At 38.1% G+C, this 22,246-nt stretch overlaps 1 protein-coding gene across 3 annotated transcripts in view; it reads left to right on the top strand.

Moving 5' to 3' along the window:
* The window catches only part of LOC124383804 (transmembrane protein 65-like), a 30,681-nt gene extending 21,386 nt beyond the window's left edge, over positions 1 to 9,295 (top strand). Inside the window, exons 5-8 of one of the 3 annotated variants that reach the window (XR_006925280.1) lie at positions 2,618 to 2,660; positions 4,682 to 4,787; positions 5,818 to 6,010; positions 6,877 to 9,295. Coding sequence is in view for 2 of the 3 variants with exons in the window: in XM_046846129.1 (XP_046702085.1) it covers positions 2,618 to 2,660; positions 4,682 to 4,787; positions 5,818 to 5,958 (290 nt within the window). In the remaining variant the exon portion in view is untranslated. Of the gene's footprint in view, positions 1 to 2,617; positions 2,661 to 3,410; positions 3,645 to 4,681; positions 4,788 to 5,817 lie in introns of those variants that run through there. The other 2 variants (XM_046846129.1, XM_046846130.1) reach the window with 2 other exon arrangements.
* Positions 9,296 to 22,246: the final 12,951 nt, after the last annotated feature.

Raw genomic sequence — 22,246 nt, 5'->3', positions numbered from 1 at the left:
GAGATGAACTGAAGAGATTGTTGTGTGTTTAAGAGAAGTGTGGGGCTTCTGGAGATCATCGAACATTATTAGACATGAGATGTGTGTTCCCAGAATGCTACTCCCTGTGTGTGGGAGTGTGTAGGTATACATGAGTGGGAGTTTGTACCAGACAGAAAGAAAAGTGTTGTCAGGTTCGAGGCTGTTTGCAGTCATATTTGCATGTTAGCAATGTCAAGTCAAGTCAAGTTTATTTCTAGAGCGCTTTTCACAACAGACATTGTCTCAAAGCAGCTTTACAGAATTTAACAGTTAAGGTGAATGGTGTGTATTTATCCCTGATGAGCAAGGACAAGGAAAAACTCCCTTAGATGTTCTGAGGAAGAAAGCTTGAGAGGAACCAGACTCAAAAGGGGAACCCATCGTCATTTGGGTGACATCAAGAGTGTGATCATAAATCTGCACAATACAGAACACTGTACAGTGAGAACTAACATGAGCACTGGAATGTAATTATGAGTATTTAATATAATATATGAGTCTTTTACATTCATTTGTGATTATAAAACTAGGAGCTACTGAGCAACTCAAAAAATAGCTCAACAATGTTAATGAATCATGTCTGTTACATATTCAAATTTGGAATAATCTTAAATGTTAAAATAATTATATTTGAATAAACAGATTTGTCAACCTTTGAAAACAATAATAAGGTCCTGAGCAAGTGATCAGAAGGATGTAATGCTGTTTGGTTTTTATCTGGCAGGGGCTAAGACAGAGACAGAAAGGAAGTATTGAACATGGCCATAATTTTCTAGTCCTTTGTTTAACTCGACTCAAGCAGTGTTGAAATCATAAGGTCAAAGTTCCTAAAATGCTACTGAGTCGAAGAACAAGTCAAGACAGGAGAACCAGTCAGAGAACCAGTCTCTGAACTCAAGTCAAGAATATGTCTTATGATTATGAGGAAAAATTAGCTTTATGAACTAAAACTTAATGTAAAAAAGGTAAATATAAGAAATCGTTTCACCAGCTTAATTTCAAATCTCATAAACTCTGGTTTAAATCAAAGACTGATTGTTATCAATTCACGTCAAAAGGGATTTCATGATCTAGAGTCATCGTCGGCTTCAACTAAATGTTTAAAAAGCTTAAAAAGTCTAAGTCAAACTATGAATCTCATAAAATCAGGTCTCATATTCTCAAGTCTAAGTAAAACAATGAGTCTTACAAACTCGAATCCAAATCCATTGCAAAGAATGAATTTCATAAGTCATTTAATCCATGTCTAATTCAGGGAGGGGGTCTGACCGAGTCATTGTGTAGTACTTGAGTATTTATATTAGTATTTTCAAGTCCTCAGCAAAACTTTCTATTGTCTTTGTTTTACTAAAATATTCCAATGCTTTGCCCACTATTATAAATTATTTGTCAAAACAACTGATTACAGAATTAGCACAAATACAAATTTATAAACCATTAGTTGTCCTCCAGAAACAGAACAAACAAACAAATAAGCTGTAATGTCCTCCCTGAGACATCTCACCAGAACAATTGAGATTAACTAATATTTATTTAAAGTGTGCAACGAATGATCGAGATCTCGTTCTATATCCGGGTGAGTAAAAACCAGACAGATCCGTCTAAAGGATATGGTTTTGAATTGGTACATGTTGGAAATTTGAATTTCTGCCCAACAGCTTCTTCTTATTCTCTCTTATTTTTTAGGTCAGATTTTTTTCAGTTACCATTAATCTCTGACCCACAGTGTCAGTTCTTATTCTTCTTTCAGTATTTCTGTGTCCGTGTCCTCTGCTGTTGTTCGGTGTGGCATTGCAGCTCGATAACGACCCAACAGGCCCTCGTAACTCTGACACTTAAATCAATGGCTGATAATTGATTGGCCAGACAGGTTCCCACTCCCATAATACCCTGCTGCAGCTATGATTCACCTCATCACTCTTTGTAGAGGACAACGTCGCCTGGAGAAAATACAGAGATGTAATGAAGAGGGATGGAGAGAGACTTCTGTAGCAGCAGCTGCCTAGCATTAGATAATCAGCTAATTAAAATTCAATTGCCTTACCAGTTCTATCGGCCAGTTAGCTCTGAGTGGCAACGCCATCATTACTTTATATGCTGTATGACAACAACTAGCTGTTATGAGAGCATTTGTCTGAGTGCATGATTGCAGCTCAACATAGCCGATCTTTCAGTTTATAAACAAGTTTCCTTGTGTAAACCTCACAATAGAGATATCACAGCAGGTGGATAAGATGAAGGAGCCAGCGGAGGAAAATAGGAAACTAGAAGTAAAGAGGACTGGAATAGGGGGAGGAGAGAAAGGACAGAGCGTAAGGAAAGGGGAGGACAGGAACAAATGAGTGGAGGAAAGAAGATAAAGAGACAGAATGTTCAAAACAGAACATTGGAAAGGATGTAGTGACTGAGAAATAAATAGAGAAGGAAAGGAGGGACATTAAGGAAGGAAAGAATGATGAACTGAAAGAAAGAAGGAAACGAGATTAAACAAGAAAGACAAGAAGGAAGTAAGGAAAAGGGTGAAAAATAGGAAAGGGTATTTTAGATTTTTATACTGAGTTTATTTTTCTTCGTCTTTTTTCTATTTTTGTTTCAGCTGCTGCTCTCGGTAACTTGGTGTCTGACCTGGCAGGACTCGGGTAAGACATCCTCTTAAATCTCCTCAATTTATCACCTCACTTTCCTCTTTAGCTCAGTTAGGGATCAGATAATGAGCAGATGCGGATCACACACACACGCGCGCCTTATGCACGTCTTACTGGTGTCAGGACTGGCAAGCGAAGATTGCAAACATTTTTATCTGACAGGTTGAAGGTTAAAGTGTGAACCTGGTGTGGCTGCATTTCACACCTCAGTACACATTACAGCCTCAGACAGTTCCAGAAAGTTCTTCACCCTCTGAATCTCTCTGATGTGAGTCAGTGAGTCATCACATACACACACATACACACTGAAGTGCTGTTACACTGAAGTGTGTTCTGGATGATTTCCTGTTCAACTATATGAGGATGGGTGCAGGCTTTTAGGCTCAGCTGTCTCAGCCAGTCTCAAAGCTTTATCCCATCACACTGGATCTGTTCTTCAGTGTGCAATGCTCAGTAATCTCCTTCTTCACTGCTCCTGAACTCATTACGACTCCTGTGCTGCTTCTTGCTCAATTACAGCTCATCTACTGCTCCTGGTTCCATTACTGCTCTTACTGCTCCTGTTACTAATCCTCTCTCTGTCTGCTCTCGTGAGTTACTAACATAGACAAAGTGAAAGTTGAGCTGAATGACCTGGTGTGATCTTCCCTTTTACATTAGACCCCTCTCTCTCTCTCTCTCTCTCTCTCTCTCTCTCTCTCTCTCTCTCTCTCTCTCTCTCTCTCTTTCTCTTTATTTACTCAGGCCCTCAAGATGTGGCTCATCCAAAGGCTCACTTGCACTTGTTCACTCTGGTTTCTCTCTCGTACCATCACTGAATTCAAGAGCTATACTTCGTTATTTGAGGAATCAAGCTTTGTTTCATTACACCATTAGAACATATTTCCCCATTTTTTAAACAGCAGCTTGTTATTAAGTGTTGAATGATGTTTTGTAGTTAAGGAAATATATTTAGTCATTTGTGGTTGTGATCATCTATGCCATCTCTGCCTCCTTTCTTTTTTTTTTTTTTACATTGACATAACCAAAATTCCTGTCTGAAAATATATGAAAAGAAAGAAAGAAAAAAAAGATGTGGGACATTTATTTTCCACCAAAAAGTAAAGTTACAAATAAGCTATAAAAAATATAACAAATACATAAATAAAAAAACTAGTAAAGGCTCAAACCTAATAAGTAAATTTCTATGGACAGATAACATTAAAGAGCTACAGAAAACAAGACAAAGAAAAAATATTGACAAAAGAAAAATTAAAAAGAAAAAAAAAACACAGCAATAAAAAAATAAATAAATCCTCTCATTATAACCATAATAACATTTTGTGGTCAGCTATATGGAGCAGTGAGAATCAGGCGGCGAGGAAAATCAGACTCATCTCATTAGATTAGATTACGTACAGATCGAGGGCATCAGCCTCTGTCTTGATAAGAATTGCAACAGATTTTTCTCTTAAACTGTCCGTGGTTCCTGTTCCTGAATTCCATGCCGCTCATTATCACTCTGACACACCCCAGGCCTGGGAAAAAGACAGTGCCGAAACATAGAGTGAGCTGTCTACTAACAAACTGCTTTTCATCTCCATCATCATCTCAGCTCACGTGCTTAAAGTGTCGTTTCAGAGCTGGCGAGATGTTTAGAAGCGTGTCCTCTGTGTGTTAATCTCAGTGAAGGAGGTGTGGCCTCGGTGTGTCGCAGGACAAAGGATGCCTTTTGCATAGAACATTTCTGGTTTATATTAAAAGCTATATTAACTTCATTCACATCAGATTTGGACATCAAATCATTTTGGATGAGAAGTCACACACCCAATAGCATGTGATTGAACAAATTAGCTGAAACATCTGTCACAGCTGGCTCAGTTACTCACCATTGCATCTGGAGCCAAGCACAGCTGTCTAGAGAGGTCAGCGTATCTGATCTGCCAGAACATTCTTCAGGATTTTAAATCAAATTTGTAACTTGATGACTGCAATCCTGTCACTATATAAATACGTGTGTGTGTGTATGTGTGTAGTCTTGCAGGCTACGTGGAAGCTCTGGCTTGTAGACTTGGCATGCAAATTCCAGATCTGAGTCCTAAACAGGCTGACATGTGGCAGACTCGAGTCAGCTCTCACATGGTAAGTAATACATCACTGTCCCTCTCTTCCATCTTCCTTTTCTACAGCCTCATCATCACATCCACATGTCTCTCTTTATTCTCTCTGGAAACAAATCTCAAAATTTAAGGCAGTAATAATATGGTTTATTTCTAACATGCTTTCTGCACAGCAGCATTCTGGGATCTCTGTGCACCAAATTCTCAGTTGATAGATAATTTATTTTTCTTCCAAACACCCTGCATGAAATGACATTAGTAGGCAGTACAGAGGGCTGGTAGAAAGTCCATGCTTCTGTAATATTTAAAAAATCTTTAAAGTAATAAAGCAAATATAACATTTGATTTGGGCTGTAGTTGACACTTTTAAAGATCTTTGTTAAAGGTCTTCTATATCTCGATGTACATGCACCTGCATTTGGGTTAATAAATTAACCACTAAAACAGAAAGCAGAAATTATATTTTATAAATTTCTTTCACACACTTTTTTTGTATAAACGTCAAGTTCGGTGGAGTATTAAACTGTGGTTTTGGAGAATTATCTCACCTTCTGTGGAAAAAGAAATGTACTTTTTCATTTTTATAAAACGCTGCTGCTGAATACAACAGATTATGAAACTGAATAATTTATCAGCATAAAATGAACGGCAGCAGGATGAGATCAGCATGAATGAAGATTTAATTAAAGACCTCCAGTTTGATGTTGAAAAAGATCATTCTGTTTTTTCGAGACAGCCATACATACATCTGTCTGGTTTAGTTTTTACTCTCGAACAGTCAAATAAATGAAGGGTCTTTTTCACAAATTCAAAGCCAGTCAGTCTGTGATGTAGATAACGAGATCTCAAACTTCATGAGATAGTGACTCACCCTCCAGTTTATACCTCATCACTGGTGCTGTCATGTTTAAAAGCCTAACAAACACTAGCTTGTGTTCAGCTAGTCGTGGCTCTAAAATGTTTTTAAATGAGCTTGTGCGAGGATTATTGTGCTCAGATATCTAAACCTAGTAAGAACGCAGGACTAATCCTGTTTTGTGTTGAACCTGCAGGGCAAAGCCATCGGAGTGGGAATCGGGTGCATCCTGGGAATGTTTCCTCTCCTGTTCTACAAAGACGACGAGGACAAGAAAAAGGGCACAGCTGAGGATCCGCCTCCGTCTCCTCCTGACTCCGCCCCCAAGAACGCATGATAAAGAATTAAACGCCTCCTCGACGCCCTGTAAATGAGTGACTGTTCGAACCGTGAGCCGAGCTGCCAAACGCAGCATTCTTTTATTGACACGTATGCGCATGGTTTTCATTGTTGTGCTGAAATGTCCTGAGAAAGTTCCTGAGAAACCAGAGCATGGAGAGAATCCTCAACCATTTCAGCGTTTTATTTCATTTTACGCAGAGCTATTTTCCAGAAATTCCTTTTTTATTGATTTATTGCAATAGTTTACAAGACAGAGCTAGTAGTAAATGATTAGCTTATTTGTATATTTTTTTTCTCACATATGGGAATGAAGTTTTCTGTTTGTTAATATTAGTTTCATTCAAAAAAAGTAAAATTTAGTGCGTTATTATATCAAGAATATTTTAATTTTATTTTATTTTTACCAAATTACTGAAATTCTTACTCAGCACAAAGACTTAGACAAAGAGAAAGAATGTTATAAACTTATCTTCAAGGATATACAAAAGGTGACTGTTGTGGTTGTGTATAAGACGTCAGGCGTTATGACTATTAAAGACAAGAATTCGGTTTATTCACTGTTTGAAATCACACACTAATAGCACATTTTTCCTTTTTTTTCTTTACAGTGACATTTGGGATTGGGGGAGGGGATTAAGTAATTATTATTGGGTTTTTCTAATTTGCACGTGCATAGTGATGTAATGCAAAAATAGAAACCTTAAAAATTAGGTGTTTTATTTAGATTATTGCATGTTTATGGAAGATATTGGAACTCCTACCTTTTTCTTTTTTCGAATTTTCTTAATTCGTTTTTTTTTTTTTTTTTAGAACCTAAAGATATTTTATCCACTTTCTGTTATTCATTGAAATATTTGAATCTGTTTTTAACATCACACTAATGTCCTCCTTCCCTTGTATTTTATCAACACAGATTTCTTCAAAATGTGGAGGATTTTTTTTTTGCTCTTACGATGTTGCTGATGGGCCGAAATTAAGCTGAACTTCAAATCCTGAGTTAACATCATGTTAACTTCATGCCACAGGAGTGAAATCACTGATTTTTGCTCCTGTAAATTTTGAATTCTTTTATTTATTTAATGAGGAGTTTGTGGGACAAACATTATCTACTACTAGATTATCATCTTTGTGCTTTATAGACACTAAGAAAGTTAGACTTTAATGTTGTTTGGTTAAATGTTTTTTATTTGTGAATCAGTTTAATGCTGTTTAGATTTAGGAAAAGAAGTGATATGCCATTATTTCTCCTCTGGGCTCCGAAGGGCCAGCAATGAAGACTAAAAGAGAAGGAAATATGCAGAATGTAAGAATCTGAACAAACGCCACGTTTTCTTCTGTTTTAAGCCAACGCACAAAAAATAACACACACCCATGTGCATTAAGCTAGCACATCCTGATTTAGTCATATGATAGTCCTGGGGGTTGACTAGGGCAGGGCTTAAGGCAATTGTGAATATAATCAGTTTGATTTAGTTCTAGATATAAAAGACTGTTCTATACAATACAGTATATATGTTAAAACAAGCAAAGACTGTGGATAATAAGTATAAATGTAAAAACAATTCAACAGATACAGTTAAGATATGCTTTCAATATTTTAAACCACTTTGTAGTTTAAAAAAAGAGTGCTTGCCAGATGTGCTAAATGAACTAATTAGCATTGTTAGCCTTAGCTAACTATTAGCCAACTGTTAGCATTGTTTTGGAGCTAGTGAATCCACAAAGCAATCTGCACTAGCTAATGTAAAATTATTGCACTGTTATTGATATTTATATGATCGAGCGTGGTACACTTTTACCTTGAAACTGCTTCAACTGAATCAAAATTCAGCTAAAGCTCTGCCCTCCTCCGCCAGCTTAACAGAATCGGGATATCTTTTATATGCACATCTCATAGACACTACATGTTACTATTCAGACCTCAGGCATGCTTCTGTGTTATTATGTGCCTTAATGCAGAGGCATTGTGAAAATAATATTTATTTATCTGGACATGTCCCAACATCGGCATGATACATTTGTCGTTAGCGCAACCACAAGCTACAAAAATAAATATATCCGTAAAGCTCACGCTACAAAGATATGGTTAGACTAATTTTTTTTTTTTTTGGTTAACATTTTTAATCTTGTAAGCTATTTAGCAAACGTGTTAATAGTTAACAGATTTTGATTTTAGTAGGAAGCTAGCAAAATTATACTAGAAAGCATTTTTTTATTTTTTTTTTAAAAACACCATTTCTTAAATTCAGAAATTACAAATCACAAAAAGTAAATATTTGTTTCATTATTTAAATTCATTATTTAAACTAATTAATTCATATTATTAAATGCAAATTGCATTCAGTTATCATGTGACCAAGTTCAAAAAATATTCATCATTTTTCCTGGATGTTTTGAACATTTTTCTCACACTGCACAGTGTTTGCGCATACTTGTTTAATCTGCATGTGACTACTTTATTGATTTGGTCATGAAACACTAATATTTTGTATTCAAAGCATAAACAATGATTTAAAGTGATCAAAACTCGAAGTTGTGATGTCGGGTGCCGTAACCATGGCAATGCCACATCCCTACATCAGAGATAGAATGAAGGTGCATGGAATCTTACTGACCTCAGTGGCTTTACATTTACGCTTGGGAATAAAGAAGGAAGCAGAGAGAGAGAGAGTGTGTGTGACAGAATTGGAGGTTGAATGAAGCCATTCTGAAATATGTACATACAGTTCGTGTGTATGAGAGAGTTGTGTTTATTAAAGATTTAACTAGAATTCCTTAGCTTGTAGTGACTATGCATTAATGGTAGAAAAAAAACAACACAGAATGTTTTTATACCTGCATGCTGAATTATTTATTAAACTTCTTAAAGATTGAAATGTTTGTTTAATTGTTTTTGAATTACTTCATCTGTTTGTTTGTTGGTTTTTTTTTGGTTGCTTATTAAGGTGAACTTCAGATGCTTGTTTCCATTTGAGCTTGAGCCTTTAGGACAATATTCAAAATACATTTGGCTGTAAAAACAAGACAACATATCCCCAAAGCACAGCATACCAAAGGTAAAGAATGGTGGTGGCAGCTTCATGCTGCGAGGCTGCTTCTCTGCTAGGACTACAGCATCTGACAAAATGTTTCTCTTCCCAATGTAATTCCAGGATTTTCTTTAATTTCTAAGAAATTCATAATTAAAAAAGGAATTTATTCAATATAAACATTTTTTTTATTATTTATATTGGTTGCCCTCACCTCACCTCCAGTACTATAAATTAATTTAAGTTTTATTCATAACACTTTTGTAATAAATCTGAGAATCAAATAAAAGCTGAAAAATAAGACATTTAAGAACTTTTTTGTCTATTTTTGGTCAACCTGGGTACTTCAAGACAGTATAAATTAATAAAGCACGCAGTTACAGGCCACAGGTATTGTTAGCCAACAGGGTACCGTGGAAAGGAGGAAAACGTCTACAGACATAGCAGGGGAATGTAGAAGTGTAGGAGAGTGGAGGTTATGGTTGGTACTTTAAATGTTGGTATCATGACTATGAGCTAATATGATGGAGCAGAGAAAGGTAGACATGTTCAGGGAAGAGGTCAGACAGGGACTCGGTGGTGAAAAGGTGCTGGATGATTGGGCAACTACTGCAGAAGTGATGAGGCAGGCAGCTAGAAAGATATGCGACATCTGGAAATAGAAAGGAAGACAAAGAGGCGTGGTGGTGGAATGAGGAAGTGCAGGACAGCATAAGGAGAAAGAGGTTGGCAAAACAGAATTGGGATCTACAGGGTGATGAGAAAAGTAGGCAGGAGTACAAGGAGATGCAGCAGCAGGTTAAAAGGGATGTGGTGAAAGCCAAGGAAAAGGCATATGAGGAGCTGTATGAGAGGATAAACACTAAGGAAGGAAAAAAGGATTTGTACTGATTGGCCATGCAGAGGGACCTAGCTGGGAAGGATGTGCTGCAAGTTAGAGCAATAAAGGATGGAGATGGAAATGTGTTGACTAGTGAGGAGAGTGTGTTGAGAAGATGGAGGAGTATTTTGAGAAGCTGATGTACGAGGAAAATGAGAGAGAGAGAGTGTGTGTGACAGAATTGGAGGTTGAATGAAGCCATTCTGAAATATGTACATACAGTTCGTGTGTATGAGAGAGTTGTGTTTATTAAAGATTTAACTAGAATTCCTTAGCTTGTAGTGACTATGCATTAATGGTAGAAAAAAAACAACACAGAATGTTTTTATACCTGCATGCTGAATTATTTATTAAACTTCTTAAAGATTGAAATGTTTGTTTAATTGTTTTTGAATTACTTCATCTGTTTGTTTGTTGGTTTTTTTGGTTGCTCATTAAGGTGAACTTCAGATGCTTGTTTCCATTTGAGCTTGAGCCTTTAGGACAATATTCAAAATACATTTGGCTGTAAAAACAAGACAACATATCCCCAAAGCACAGCATACCAAAGGTAAAGAATGGTGGTGGCAGCTTCATGCTGCTTCTCTGCTTCTCTGCTAGGACTACAGCATCTGACAAAATGTTTCTCTTCCCAATGTAATTCCAGGATTTTCTTTAATTTCTAAGAAATTCATAATTAAAAAAGGAATTTATTCAATATAAACATTTTTTTTATTATTTATATTGGTTGCCCTCACCTCACCTCCAGTACTATAAATTAATTTAAGTTTTATTCATAACACTTTTGTAATAAATCTGAGAATCAAATAAAAGCTGAAAAATAAGACATTTAAGAACTTTTTTGTCTATTTTTGGTCAACCTGGGTACTTCAAGACAGTATAAATTAATAAAGCACGCAGTTACAGGCCACAGGTATTGTTAGCCAACAGGGTACCGGTGGAAAGGAGGAAAAGGAAAGGAGGAAAACGTCTACAGACATAGCAGGGGAATGTAGAAGTGTAGGAGAGTGGAGGTTATGGTTGGTACTTTAAATGTTGGTATCATGACTATGAGCTAATACGATGGAGCAGAGAAAGGTAGACATGTTCAGGGAAGAGGTCAGACAGGGACTCGGTGGTGAAAAGGTGCTGGATGATTGGGCAACTACTGCAGAAGTGATGAGGCAGGCAGCTAGAAAGATATGCGACATCTGGAAATAGAAAGGAAGACAAAGAGGCGTGGTGGTGAAATGAGGAAGTGCAGGACAGCATAAGGAGAAAGAGGTTGGCAAAACAGAATTGGGATCTACAGGGTGATGAGAAAAGTAGGCAGGAGTACAAGGAGATGCAGCAGCAGGTTAAAAGGGATGTGGTGAAAGCCAAGGAAAAGGCATATGAGGAGCTGTATGAGAGGTTAAACACTAAGGAAGGAGAAAAGGATTTGTACTGATTGGCCATGCAGAGGGACCGAGCTGGGAAGGATGTGCTGCAAGTTAGAGCAATAAAGGATGGAGATGGAAATGTGTTGACTAGTGAGGAGAGTGTGTTGAGAAGATGGAGGGAGTATTTTGAGAAGCTGATGTACGAGGAAAATGAGAGAGAGAGAAGGTTGGATGATATGGAGATGGTGAAGCAGGAAGTGGATAGGATTAGTAAGGAGGAAGTGAGAGCAGTGATAAAGAGAATGAAGAGTGGAAAGTCCTTTGGACAAGATGACATACCGGTAGAAGCATGGAGATGTTTAGGAGAGATGGCAGTGGAGTTTTCAACCAGATTGTTCAACAAGATTCTGGAAGGTGAGAGGATGCCTGAGGAATGGAGAAGGAGTGTGCTGGTACCGATCTTTAAGCATAAGGGAGATGTGCAGACCTGCAGTAACTACAGGGGAATAAAGTTGATCAGTCACACCATGAAGTTATGGGAAAGAGTAGTGGAAGCCAGGCTGAGAGAAGAGGTGACCATCTGTAAGCAACAGTATGGTTTCATGCTGAGGAAGAGCACCACAGATGCCTTATTTGCTTTGCGAATGTTGATGGAGAAGTTTAGAGAAGGTCAGAAGGAGTTGCATTGTGTGTTTTGTGGATTTAGAAAAAGCGTACGACAGAGTGCCAAGAGAGGAGTTGTGGTATTGTATGAGGAAGTCAGGTGTGTCAGAGAAGTATGTGAGGGTGGTGCAGGACATGTATGAGAACAGTGTGACAGCAGTAAAGTGTGCAGTAGGAACGACAGAATGGTTTAAGATGGAGGTTGGACTGCATCAACGATCAGCAATGAGCCCTTTCCTGTTTGCAGTGGTGATGGACAGGTTGATGGACGAGGTCAGACAGCAGTCTCCCTGGACTATGATGTTTGCGGATGATATTGTGATTTGTAGTGAGAGTGGGGAGCAGGTTGAGAAGAGCCTGGAGAGGTGGAGCGCTGGAGAAAAGAGGAATGAAAGTCAGTAGGGAGAAAGACAGAGTACATGTGTGTGAATGAGAGAGAGGGCAGTGTGGTGATGCGGTTGCAGGGAGAAGAGGTGGAGAAGGTGGATGAGTTCAGGTACCTGGGGTCAACAGTGCAAAGTAATGGAGAGTGTGTTAGAGAAGTGAAAAAAAATGTGCAGGCAGGGTGGAGTTGGTGGAAAGGAGTGATAGCAGGAGTAATTTGTGATAGAAGAGTATCTGTGAGAGTGAAAGGGAATGTTTATAGGACTGTGGTGAGACTTGCGATGTTGTATGATTTAGAGACAGTTGCACTGACTAAAAGACAGGAGGTGGAGCTTTAGGTAGCAGAGCTGAAGATGTTGAGGTTTTCATTAAGAGTGACGAGGATGGACAGGATTAAAACTGCGCAAATAGGACGTTTTGGGGACAAAGTGAGAGAAGCCCGATTGAGATGGTTTGGACATGTGCAGAGTAGTATGGAGACAGATGGTCCGCTGTGGTGACCCCTAATGGGAGCAGCCGAAAGAAGAAGAAGAAGAAGGTTGAGGTTTTGACAGTGGGCAAGGCAAGAACTCTTAGAATGATGTCTACTTGCTTTTAATTAGCTGATTAACTGGCATAATCGAAAAACAGAAAATTCAAGAAATACACACTTACTACAGAAATTGATTTTATTGATTTAACTTAAAAAAAGATAAGGACAAAAAAAAGTGTGTCCTTATCTTTTACAAGTTAAATCAATAAAATCAATTTCTGTAGTAAGTTTGTATTTCCTGAATTTTCTGTTGTTCCATCATATATATGTATGTATGTATGTGTGTGGGTGTGTGTGTGGGTGTGTGTGTGTGTGTGTGTGTGTGTGTGTGTGGGCTGTTCCCAGTCTGCAGTGGTTAGTATCTATCAGAAGAGGTCCAAGGAAGGAACAGTGGTGAACTGGCAACAGGGTCCTGGGCGGCCAAGGCTCATTGATGCATGTGGGGAGTGAAGGCTGGGCCATATCTGATCCAACTACTAGATGAGCTCCTATGGTTTAAATTGCTGAGGAAGTTGATGCTGTTAATACTTGATGGGTCACAACTGTTTTGGTGGCAAAAGGGGTATCAACACAGTATAAGGCGAATTGTCATAATGTTGTGCCTGATCGGTGGTTATAAAGTATACCTCTTAAGGCCACAGTAACGTCGCAATTATAGAAACCATCAATACTATACAAAAACGCAATATAACAACACGTGGCATTACAGAGAGACATTTCACATATGGAGGATGAATACCATTTTACTAAAGCAAGTAACCCAGTTAAGACAACTCCAAACCTCTACACTACCATCGCAAATATGCTACTCATATAATTTGCAACACTCCTCAGAGGCTGTAATCGTGGTACCGCTTGTAGGCACTGGTCTGGAAGTGGCAAACATACCCTTTCCCGGGCTGAGACAAGCTAGCTAGCTTCAGGGTTGGCGATCTCTCCTCACGATGTCTAGCTTTTCTGGAAAAGTCCACATTGAAAATGGATTTTTAAGTTTGTCTGAGACAAAATCAATTTCTCTTCCTCTGTCAGCCATTGTGGGCATAAAAAAAATCTTAATCAAATGTATTAATGTGTGCAGAGCGCTACAGACGTGTTTTGCTAGTCAAAATTGGCTATAACAGTTTCTCTCTGACCAACCAATTAGAGGATGGGAAAATGCTGACACTATTCTGGGCCAGCCAGCTGACTCTGTGAGGTGAATTTGAAATCTGATTGGTTAAAGAAACAGACCCATTGCATATAGGTCAAGGTACAACGGCCAGCACTACTGATTCAGAAGGCCCTGGGAAGATCAGATTGACATGGCAGCACATAGAGGATGAAATCTGATTAAACCCAAAATCTAACATCCACATCCACGCACTGCAAGTGCAGTCAAGAGAAACGCTATGAAATGAAGAAAATAGACTGTTGGGAATATATATATATATATATATATATATATATATATATATATATATATATATATATATATATATACACCAACACACACTAGTAATTTTAGTTATGTTATTTTGTTGCTGAGTATGGTGAGAGTTGTGTTCAGGTGTCCCCAATCCCTAACCCTCCATTCTATTTCCATTTTATTGACTTGCGCATATTTTGGAAGATGACTTCCCCATGTCAATTTCTCGCACATGCTTTGGTTGCATTTTTTTCTATGCATCGATAAATAAAGCTCTCACTGATTTGGCTTTAGTTTAGAAACCAGGCACTTGAGGTTGCTTGGGCTATCCTGATATTCCTGGCAGTGTACGATAATCAAAACTCTTTCTCTCTCTCTCTCTCTCTCTCTCTCTCTCTCTCTCTCTCTCTCTCTGTGTGTGTGTGTGTGTGTGTGTGTGTGTGTGTGTGTGTGTGTGTGTGAGAGAGAGAGAGAGAGAGAGAGAGAGAGAGAGAGAGAGAATCAGCTACCTAATCAAAGAACGGCTGTTATTGGCTCAAGGCACAGCTGCAAAAAAAATAAATTAATCTTACATACATTCTGGCACTGAACATACATTTTTTTCTTATTATAACATAAAACACAAATTTATTCCAGTTTGTTGTTTTAATATGTAATGTTATGGAGCTCGTAGCAAGTTTATTCGCTCCAGCTAAAGACAGAATCATTTAGGGTTTTAGGATTGATGCACAGATTCCTACCATCTCTAAGATGAAAAACATTTTCTCATTTTATAAACTCCCTTTGCACATGCTGGCACAGCATTAGAACTTAGAAGTAGAAGAAGTAGAACTTTCAGCAACCTTTTCCTCATTATCCTTGCATAATTGACCCTTTTTCCAAATAGTTATAAATCCTGAAAATGAAAGAGAGTGGAATCAAACCAGCACATGATTGTGTGAAGGAAGACATGCGGGTAGTTGGGTTCAAAGAGGCAGATGTAGGGACAGGGTCGTATGGAGACGAATGATCCGCTGTGGCGACCCCTAATGGGAGCAGCCGGAAGAAAAAAAAGAAGTAGGAGATTATATATATATATATAAAAATACAGGGTTATTCAAAAAGAATGAACCGATATCATAACGCATTGCTTCAGTTCTCAAGCATAGTCATTGAATGAGTCAGTGACCATTTGGAAGAGGAATTATCTAAGTTGATTGTGAGTATAAAACTTGTGACTTGCCTTTGAACTTTTCCTTAATAAAATATTGCGTAATAAAATCGGTTCATTCTTTTGAATAACCCTGTATATCCTATATATATATATATATATATATATATATATATATATATATATATATATATATATATATATATATATATATATACAGGAGTGCAGAATTATTAGGCAAATGAGTATTTTGACCACATCATCCTCGTTATGCATGTTGTCTTACTCCAAGCTGTATAGGCTGGAAAGCCTACTACCAATTAAGCATATTAGGTGATGTGCATCTCTGTAATGAGAAGGGTGTGGTCTAATGACATCAACACCCTATATCAGGTGTGCATAATTATTAGGCAACTTCCTTTCCTTTGGCAAAATGGGTCAAAAGAAGGACTTGACAGGCTCAGAAAAGTCAAAAATAGTGAGATATATTGCAGAGGATGCAGCAGTCTTAAAATAGCCAAGCTTCTGAGCGTGATCATCGAACAATCAAGCGTTTCATTCAAAATAGTCAACAGGGTCGCAAGAAGCGTGTGGAAAACCAAGGCGCAAAATAACTGCCCGTGAACTGAGAAAAGTCAAGCGTGCAGCTGCCAAGATGCCACTTGCCACCAGTTTGGCCATATTTCAGAGCTGCAACATCACTGGGTGCCCAAAAGCACAAGGTGTGCAATACTCAGAGACATGGCCAAGGTAAGAAAGGCAGAAAGTCGACCACCACTGAACAAGACACACAAGCTGAAACGTCAAGACTGGGCCAAGAAATATCTCAAGACTGATTTTTCTAAGGTTTTATGGACTGATGAAATGAGAGTGAGTCTTGATGGGCCAGATGGATGGGCCCGTGGCTGGATTGGTAAAGGGCAGAGAGCTCCAGTCCGACTCAGGCGCCAGCAAGGTGGAGGTGGAGTACTGGTTTGGGCTGGTATCATCAAAGATGAGCTTGTGGGGCCTTTTCGGGTTGAGGATGGAGTCAAGCTGAACTCCCAGTCCTACTGCCAGTTTCTGGAAGACACCTTCTTCAAGCAGTGGTACAGGAAGAAGTCTGCATCCTTCAAGAAAAACATGATTTTCATGCAGGACAATGCTCCATCACACACGTCCAAGTACTCCACAGCGTGGCTGGCAAGAAAGGGTATAAAAGAAGAAAATCTAATGATATGGCCTCCTTGTTCACCTGATCTGAACCCCATTGAGAACCTGTGGTCCATCATCAAATGTGCGATTTACAAGGAGGAAAACAGTACACCTCTCTGAACAGTGTCTGGGAGGCTGTGGTTGCTGCTGCACGCAATGTTGATGGTGAACAGATCAAAACACTGACAGAATCCATGGATGGCAGGCTTTTGAGTGTCCTTGCAAAGAAAGGTGGCTATATTGGTCACTGATTTGTTTTTGTTTGGTTTTGAATGTCAGAAATGTATATTTGTGAATGTTGAGATGTTATATTGGTTTCACTGGTAAAAATAAATAATTGAAATGGGTATGAATTTGTTTTTGTTTGGTTTTGAATGTCAGAAATGTATATTTGTGAATGTTGAGATGTTATATTGGTTTCACTGGTAAAAATAAATAATTGAAATGGGTATGAATTTGTTTTTGTTTGGTTTTGAATGTCAGAAATGTATATTTGTGAATGTTGAGATGTTATATTGGTCGCTCCAGCTAAAGACAGAATCATTTAGGGTTTTAGGATTGATGCACAGATTCCTACCATCTCTAAGATGAAAACATTTTCTCATTTTATAAACTCCTTTGCACATGCTGGCACAGCATTAGAACTTAGAAGTAGAAGAAGTAGAACTTTCAGCAACCTTTTCCTCATTATCCTTGCATAATTGACCCTTTTTCCAAATAGTTATAAATCCTGAAAATGAAAGAGAGTGGAATCAAACCAGCACATGATTGTGTGAAGGAAGACATGCGGGTAGTTGGGTTCAAAGAGGCAGATGTAGGGACAGGGTCGTATGGAGACGAATGATCCGCTGTGGCGACCCCTAATGGGAGCAGCCGGAAGAAAAAAGAAGTAGGAGATTATATATATATATATAAAAATACAGGGTTATTCAAAAAGAATGAACCGATATCATAACGCATTGCTTCAGTTCTCAAGCATAGTCATTGAATGAGTCAGTGACCATTTGGAAGAGGAATTATCTAAGTTGATTGTGAGTATAAAACTTGTGACTTGCCTTTGAACTTTTCCTTAATAAAATATTGCGTAATAAAATCGGTTCATTCTTTTGAATAACCCTGTATATCCTATATATATATATATATATATATATATATATATATATATATATATATATATATATATATATATATATATATATATACAGGAGTGCAGAATTATTAGGCAAATGAGTATTTTGACCACATCATCCTCGTTATGCATGTTGTCTTACTCCAAGCTGTATAGGCTGGAAAGCCTACTACCAATTAAGCATATTAGGTGATGTGCATCTCTGTAATGAGAAGGGTGTGGTCTAATGACATCAACACCCTATATCAGGTGTGCATAATTATTAGGCAACTTCCTTTCCTTTGGCAAAATGGGTCAAAAGAAGGACTTGACAGGCTCAGAAAAGTCAAAAATAGTGAGATATATTGCAGAGGGATGCAGCAGTCTTAAAATAGCCAAGCTTCTGAAGCGTGATCATCGAACAATCAAGCGTTTCATTCAAAATAGTCAACAGGGTCGCAAGAAGCGTGTGGAAAACCAAGGCGCAAAATAACTGCCCGTGAACTGAGAAAAGTCAAGCGTGCAGCTGCCAAGATGCCACTTGCCACCAGTTTGGCCATATTTCAGAGCTGCAACATCACTGAGTGCCCAAAAGCACAAGGTGTGCAATACTCAGAGACATGGCCAAGGTAAGAAAGGCAGAAAGTCGACCACCACTGAACAAGACACACAAGCTGAAACGTCAAGACTGGGCCAAGAAATATCTCAAGACTGATTTTTCTAAGGTTTTATGGACTGATGAAATGAGAGTGAGTCTTGATGGGCCAGATGGATGGGCCCGTGGCTGGATTGGTAAAGGGCAGAGAGCTCCAGTCCGACTCAGACGCCAGCAAGGTGGAGGTGGAGTACTGGTTTGGGCTGGTATCATCAAAGATGAGCTTGTGGGGCCTTTTCGGGTTGAGGATGGAGTCAAGCTGAACTCCCAGTCCTACTGCCAGTTTCTGGAAGACACCTTCTTCAAGCAGTGGTACAGGAAGAAGTCTGCATCCTTCAAGAAAAACATGATTTTCATGCAGGACAATGCTCCATCACACACGTCCAAGTACTCCACAGCGTGGCTGGCAAGAAAGGGTATAAAAGAAGAAAATCTAATGATATGGCCTCCTTGTTCACCTGATCTGAACCCCATTGAGAACCTGTGGTCCATCATCAAATGTGCGATTTACAAGGAGGGAAAACAGTACACCTCTCTGAACAGTGTCTGGGAGGCTGTGGTTGCTGCTGCACGCAATGTTGATGGTGAACAGATCAAAACACTGACAGAATCCATGGATGGCAGGCTTTTGAGTGTCCTTGCAAAGAAAGGTGGCTATATTGGTCACTGATTTGTTTTTGTTTGGTTTTGAATGTCAGAAATGTATATTTGTGAATGTTGAGATGTTATATTGGTTTCACTGGTAAAAATAAATAATTGAAATGGGTATGAATTTGTTTTTTGTTAAGTTGCCTAATAATTATGCACAGTAATAGTCACCTGCACACACAGATATCCCCCTAAAATAGCTAAAACTAAAAACTACTTCCAAAAATATTCAGCTTTGATATTAATGAGTTTTTTGTGTTCATTGAGAACATGGTTGTTGTTCAAATTAAATCCTCAAATAAAATTAATCCTCAAAAATACAACTTGCCTAATAATTCTGCACTCCCTGTGTGTATATATATATATATATATATATATTATATATATATCCTATATTATATTCTATATATATAATCTCTTCTTCTTCTTCTTTCGGCTGCTCCTATTAGGGATGGCGACAGCAGATCATTCGTCTCCATACCCCTCTGTCTTCTACATCTGCCTCTTTCAAACCAACTACCTGCATGTCGTCCTTCACCACATCCATGAACCTCCTCTTTGGCCTTCCTTTTTTCCTCCTTCCTGGTGGCTCCATCTTCAGCATTCTTCTACCGATATACCCCATGTCCCTCCTCTGCACATGTCCAAACCATCTCAATCAGGCCTCCCTCACCTTGTCTCCAAAACGTCCTACATGCGCTGTCCCTCTAATATAATCTCCTGCTTTTGCAATGTAGTACACAATGTAGGGTGTAAAACCATACTTATATGAATATATGGCAACTTCGTGTTTTTTCATGAATGATGTACAAAATCTTTAGCTTTCCTGTTAATAGTAGGTCCTGAAAGATTCTTGACAGTTCCCGGAGTTGTTTCCCTCTCATAATCGTGAACTGTGGAATCTCTTGCTTTGCTAGAAACATTTTTATGTCATGTCTCACAGCTCATTTCTTCACCATTGTATAAAATAGACAGGTAAAAGGGAATGACCTTTTCAAGCAGTTCAGTTGCCATTTCAGTTGAATTCTTGAATTATGTTATGCTTCTTATAGAGGTCTAGGAGGGAAATGATTTACTAAAACCCAGCTGAAACTGTACTAGGAAGATTAAAAGTAAATGCTGCTGGAGGCCACAATGTAGGGTGTACAAGAAATTATGTTAATGAGCCTTGTGAACAGATTATGAAGTGTTTTGTTACTCTGTATGTGCCCAGTCCTCAATTAGTTACAGTGAAAGTGTATAATTTGATGACATAATAGTGTTACATGGTGTGTGTGTGTGTGTGTGTGTGTGTGTGTGTGTGTGTGTGTGTGCGTGCGTGCGTGCGTGCGTGTACTTGTGTTACAAAAAAAAGCTCTGGCATTTGGGCATTTAAAGCTGTAGAGCTGAGTCCATCGTCTCTGTATCCTCTGCCTAGGGCACTTCTTTTATTTTAAATTCTAGTGACATTTCTGTAAAAATTTTTTAGACATGTAGTATGTTTATATGGTGTGTACGAGTTGCTAGAGTGACTATGTATTCCATAAATAAAAATAAGTTTTTAATAGTGTGCTTTCGTTGCTTAATAAGTCAAGTCAAGGCTTTTATTGTCATTTCTACTATACACAGTGGTACAGAGTACACAGTAGAAATAAAAACCAAATAAGCGCCCCCATTCAGTATACTAAAGTGTTAATTCACCTTGGTAGGCAGCTTTTTGGCTTCTCTCCCACCAAATAAAATTTGCCTAGAGTCGCAAAACATATTCGGCTGTTAAATTAATATAACAAAATTTGTTGTTTTATGCAGATGTAAGGTAGTTGTTTAGATACACCACTAGGTGTCACTAGTGTAATTTTAATTGTATTTGAATGTTAGCAATTTTTAACTTTTTGTCCCTGACAATTTGAGAGTGGCATTGTGGTGTTGCACGTGCTGTTTTAGTTATACTTTCACTTTTACCTGTTAAATCTTGTTCTGGTATTTCTTTAAATTTAATATGAATTTTTTCTTTGTAAAATTTTGTGTCAACATTAGATTCTGTTTCTCAATAAAGAACCTAATGTTTGATGCCTCAATATTTCTACAGCAGAGAGAGGCGTATTCATAATTTTCAAAACTATTTTCTTATTTGTTTTTGAAGTCTGAGCATAGATGTTTGAATATTTTCATGAAAACGTATTTCTTATATTCTCTGTCTGTGAACGGCTTTCTACACTTCGTTATCTCTTGAGTTGTTGAGCTTGGAGACTTTATCCACTGTATGAAGTAAAATCTTCTCTGCTCCGCTTTCTGCAGCAGTTCTATAATGGTTCTTTTTCGTTCATCTCCAGCTGAGTACCTCTCAGCAAATGCTGTGTGCTTCATCTGGAAATGGCGTTAAATGCAAAAAAGAATTTCTGTTTGTCAATTTCTCACCACATATCAAACATGTCGGCAGGCCAGCATTGCTGGCAGTGAAAGTGAATAAATCTGTCCATGCAGAATTAAACTCTGTTTTCATCTGAGATTTTTTAGATTTATGCATAGCTAGCTTATAAGAAAAGGGGTCTGGACCCCCATATCAGCTACTCTTGGGTCAAAGTGAGGGAAGTAGATAGTAAGTGATGTATGGTTTGATCGACAAAATATTAAAACATTTATTTACAGTGTCACGTGTTACCTTAAATGGCTAAAATGGGAGTTGTTCCCTTTGAAACACTGTTCACTGGGTAACAAAAAATTTAGTTAAATTCATCTAAAAATATTTTTATTTACATGACATTTTGCCGAAGCTACAGAGAGCCACAGCGTGGGGGGACAGCACTGGGGGGCTAAAGATCTGAATGAGTAGTTGCCTTTATCATATAATAAGTTCTGACCTTGTTCTAATTGACTTCCATCTGTACATTTACTGTAAATCATAGGGTAGAGGATGCATTGTTTAGTGCACTACCAAAAATGAGAAATTGAGTCATAGAATAAATGTCCTACTGGTCATCAAGTGCACTATGTAGGGTGTTAAGTCATAATTGTATACTGTAAGTGATAAATTTATATAATATGTTTGGAGCCAAATCCATTGTACATTGATCTAGTGCACTAAAAAGTAAAAAAAAAAAAAAAAAAAGCAATGGGTTAAATCCCTTTTTGATGTGTTTAGTGCAATAGGTATTGATATATACATTAATATAAATGATATATACCAAATCCCTAATGGATGTGTGTCTAGTGCATATGTATACCTTTAAAGTCCACTGATGTAGGCAGCTAATTTCTTTCTCTGGACATGTGGTGCACTATGTACGAAGCATTA

This window comes from Silurus meridionalis, chromosome 4 (assembly GCF_014805685.1).
Source record: "Silurus meridionalis isolate SWU-2019-XX chromosome 4, ASM1480568v1, whole genome shotgun sequence".
Lineage (NCBI taxonomy): Eukaryota > Metazoa > Chordata > Actinopteri > Siluriformes > Siluridae > Silurus > Silurus meridionalis.
Note: the sequence above shows the minus strand (reverse complement) of the source record. Positions and strands in the feature narration are given on the sequence as shown.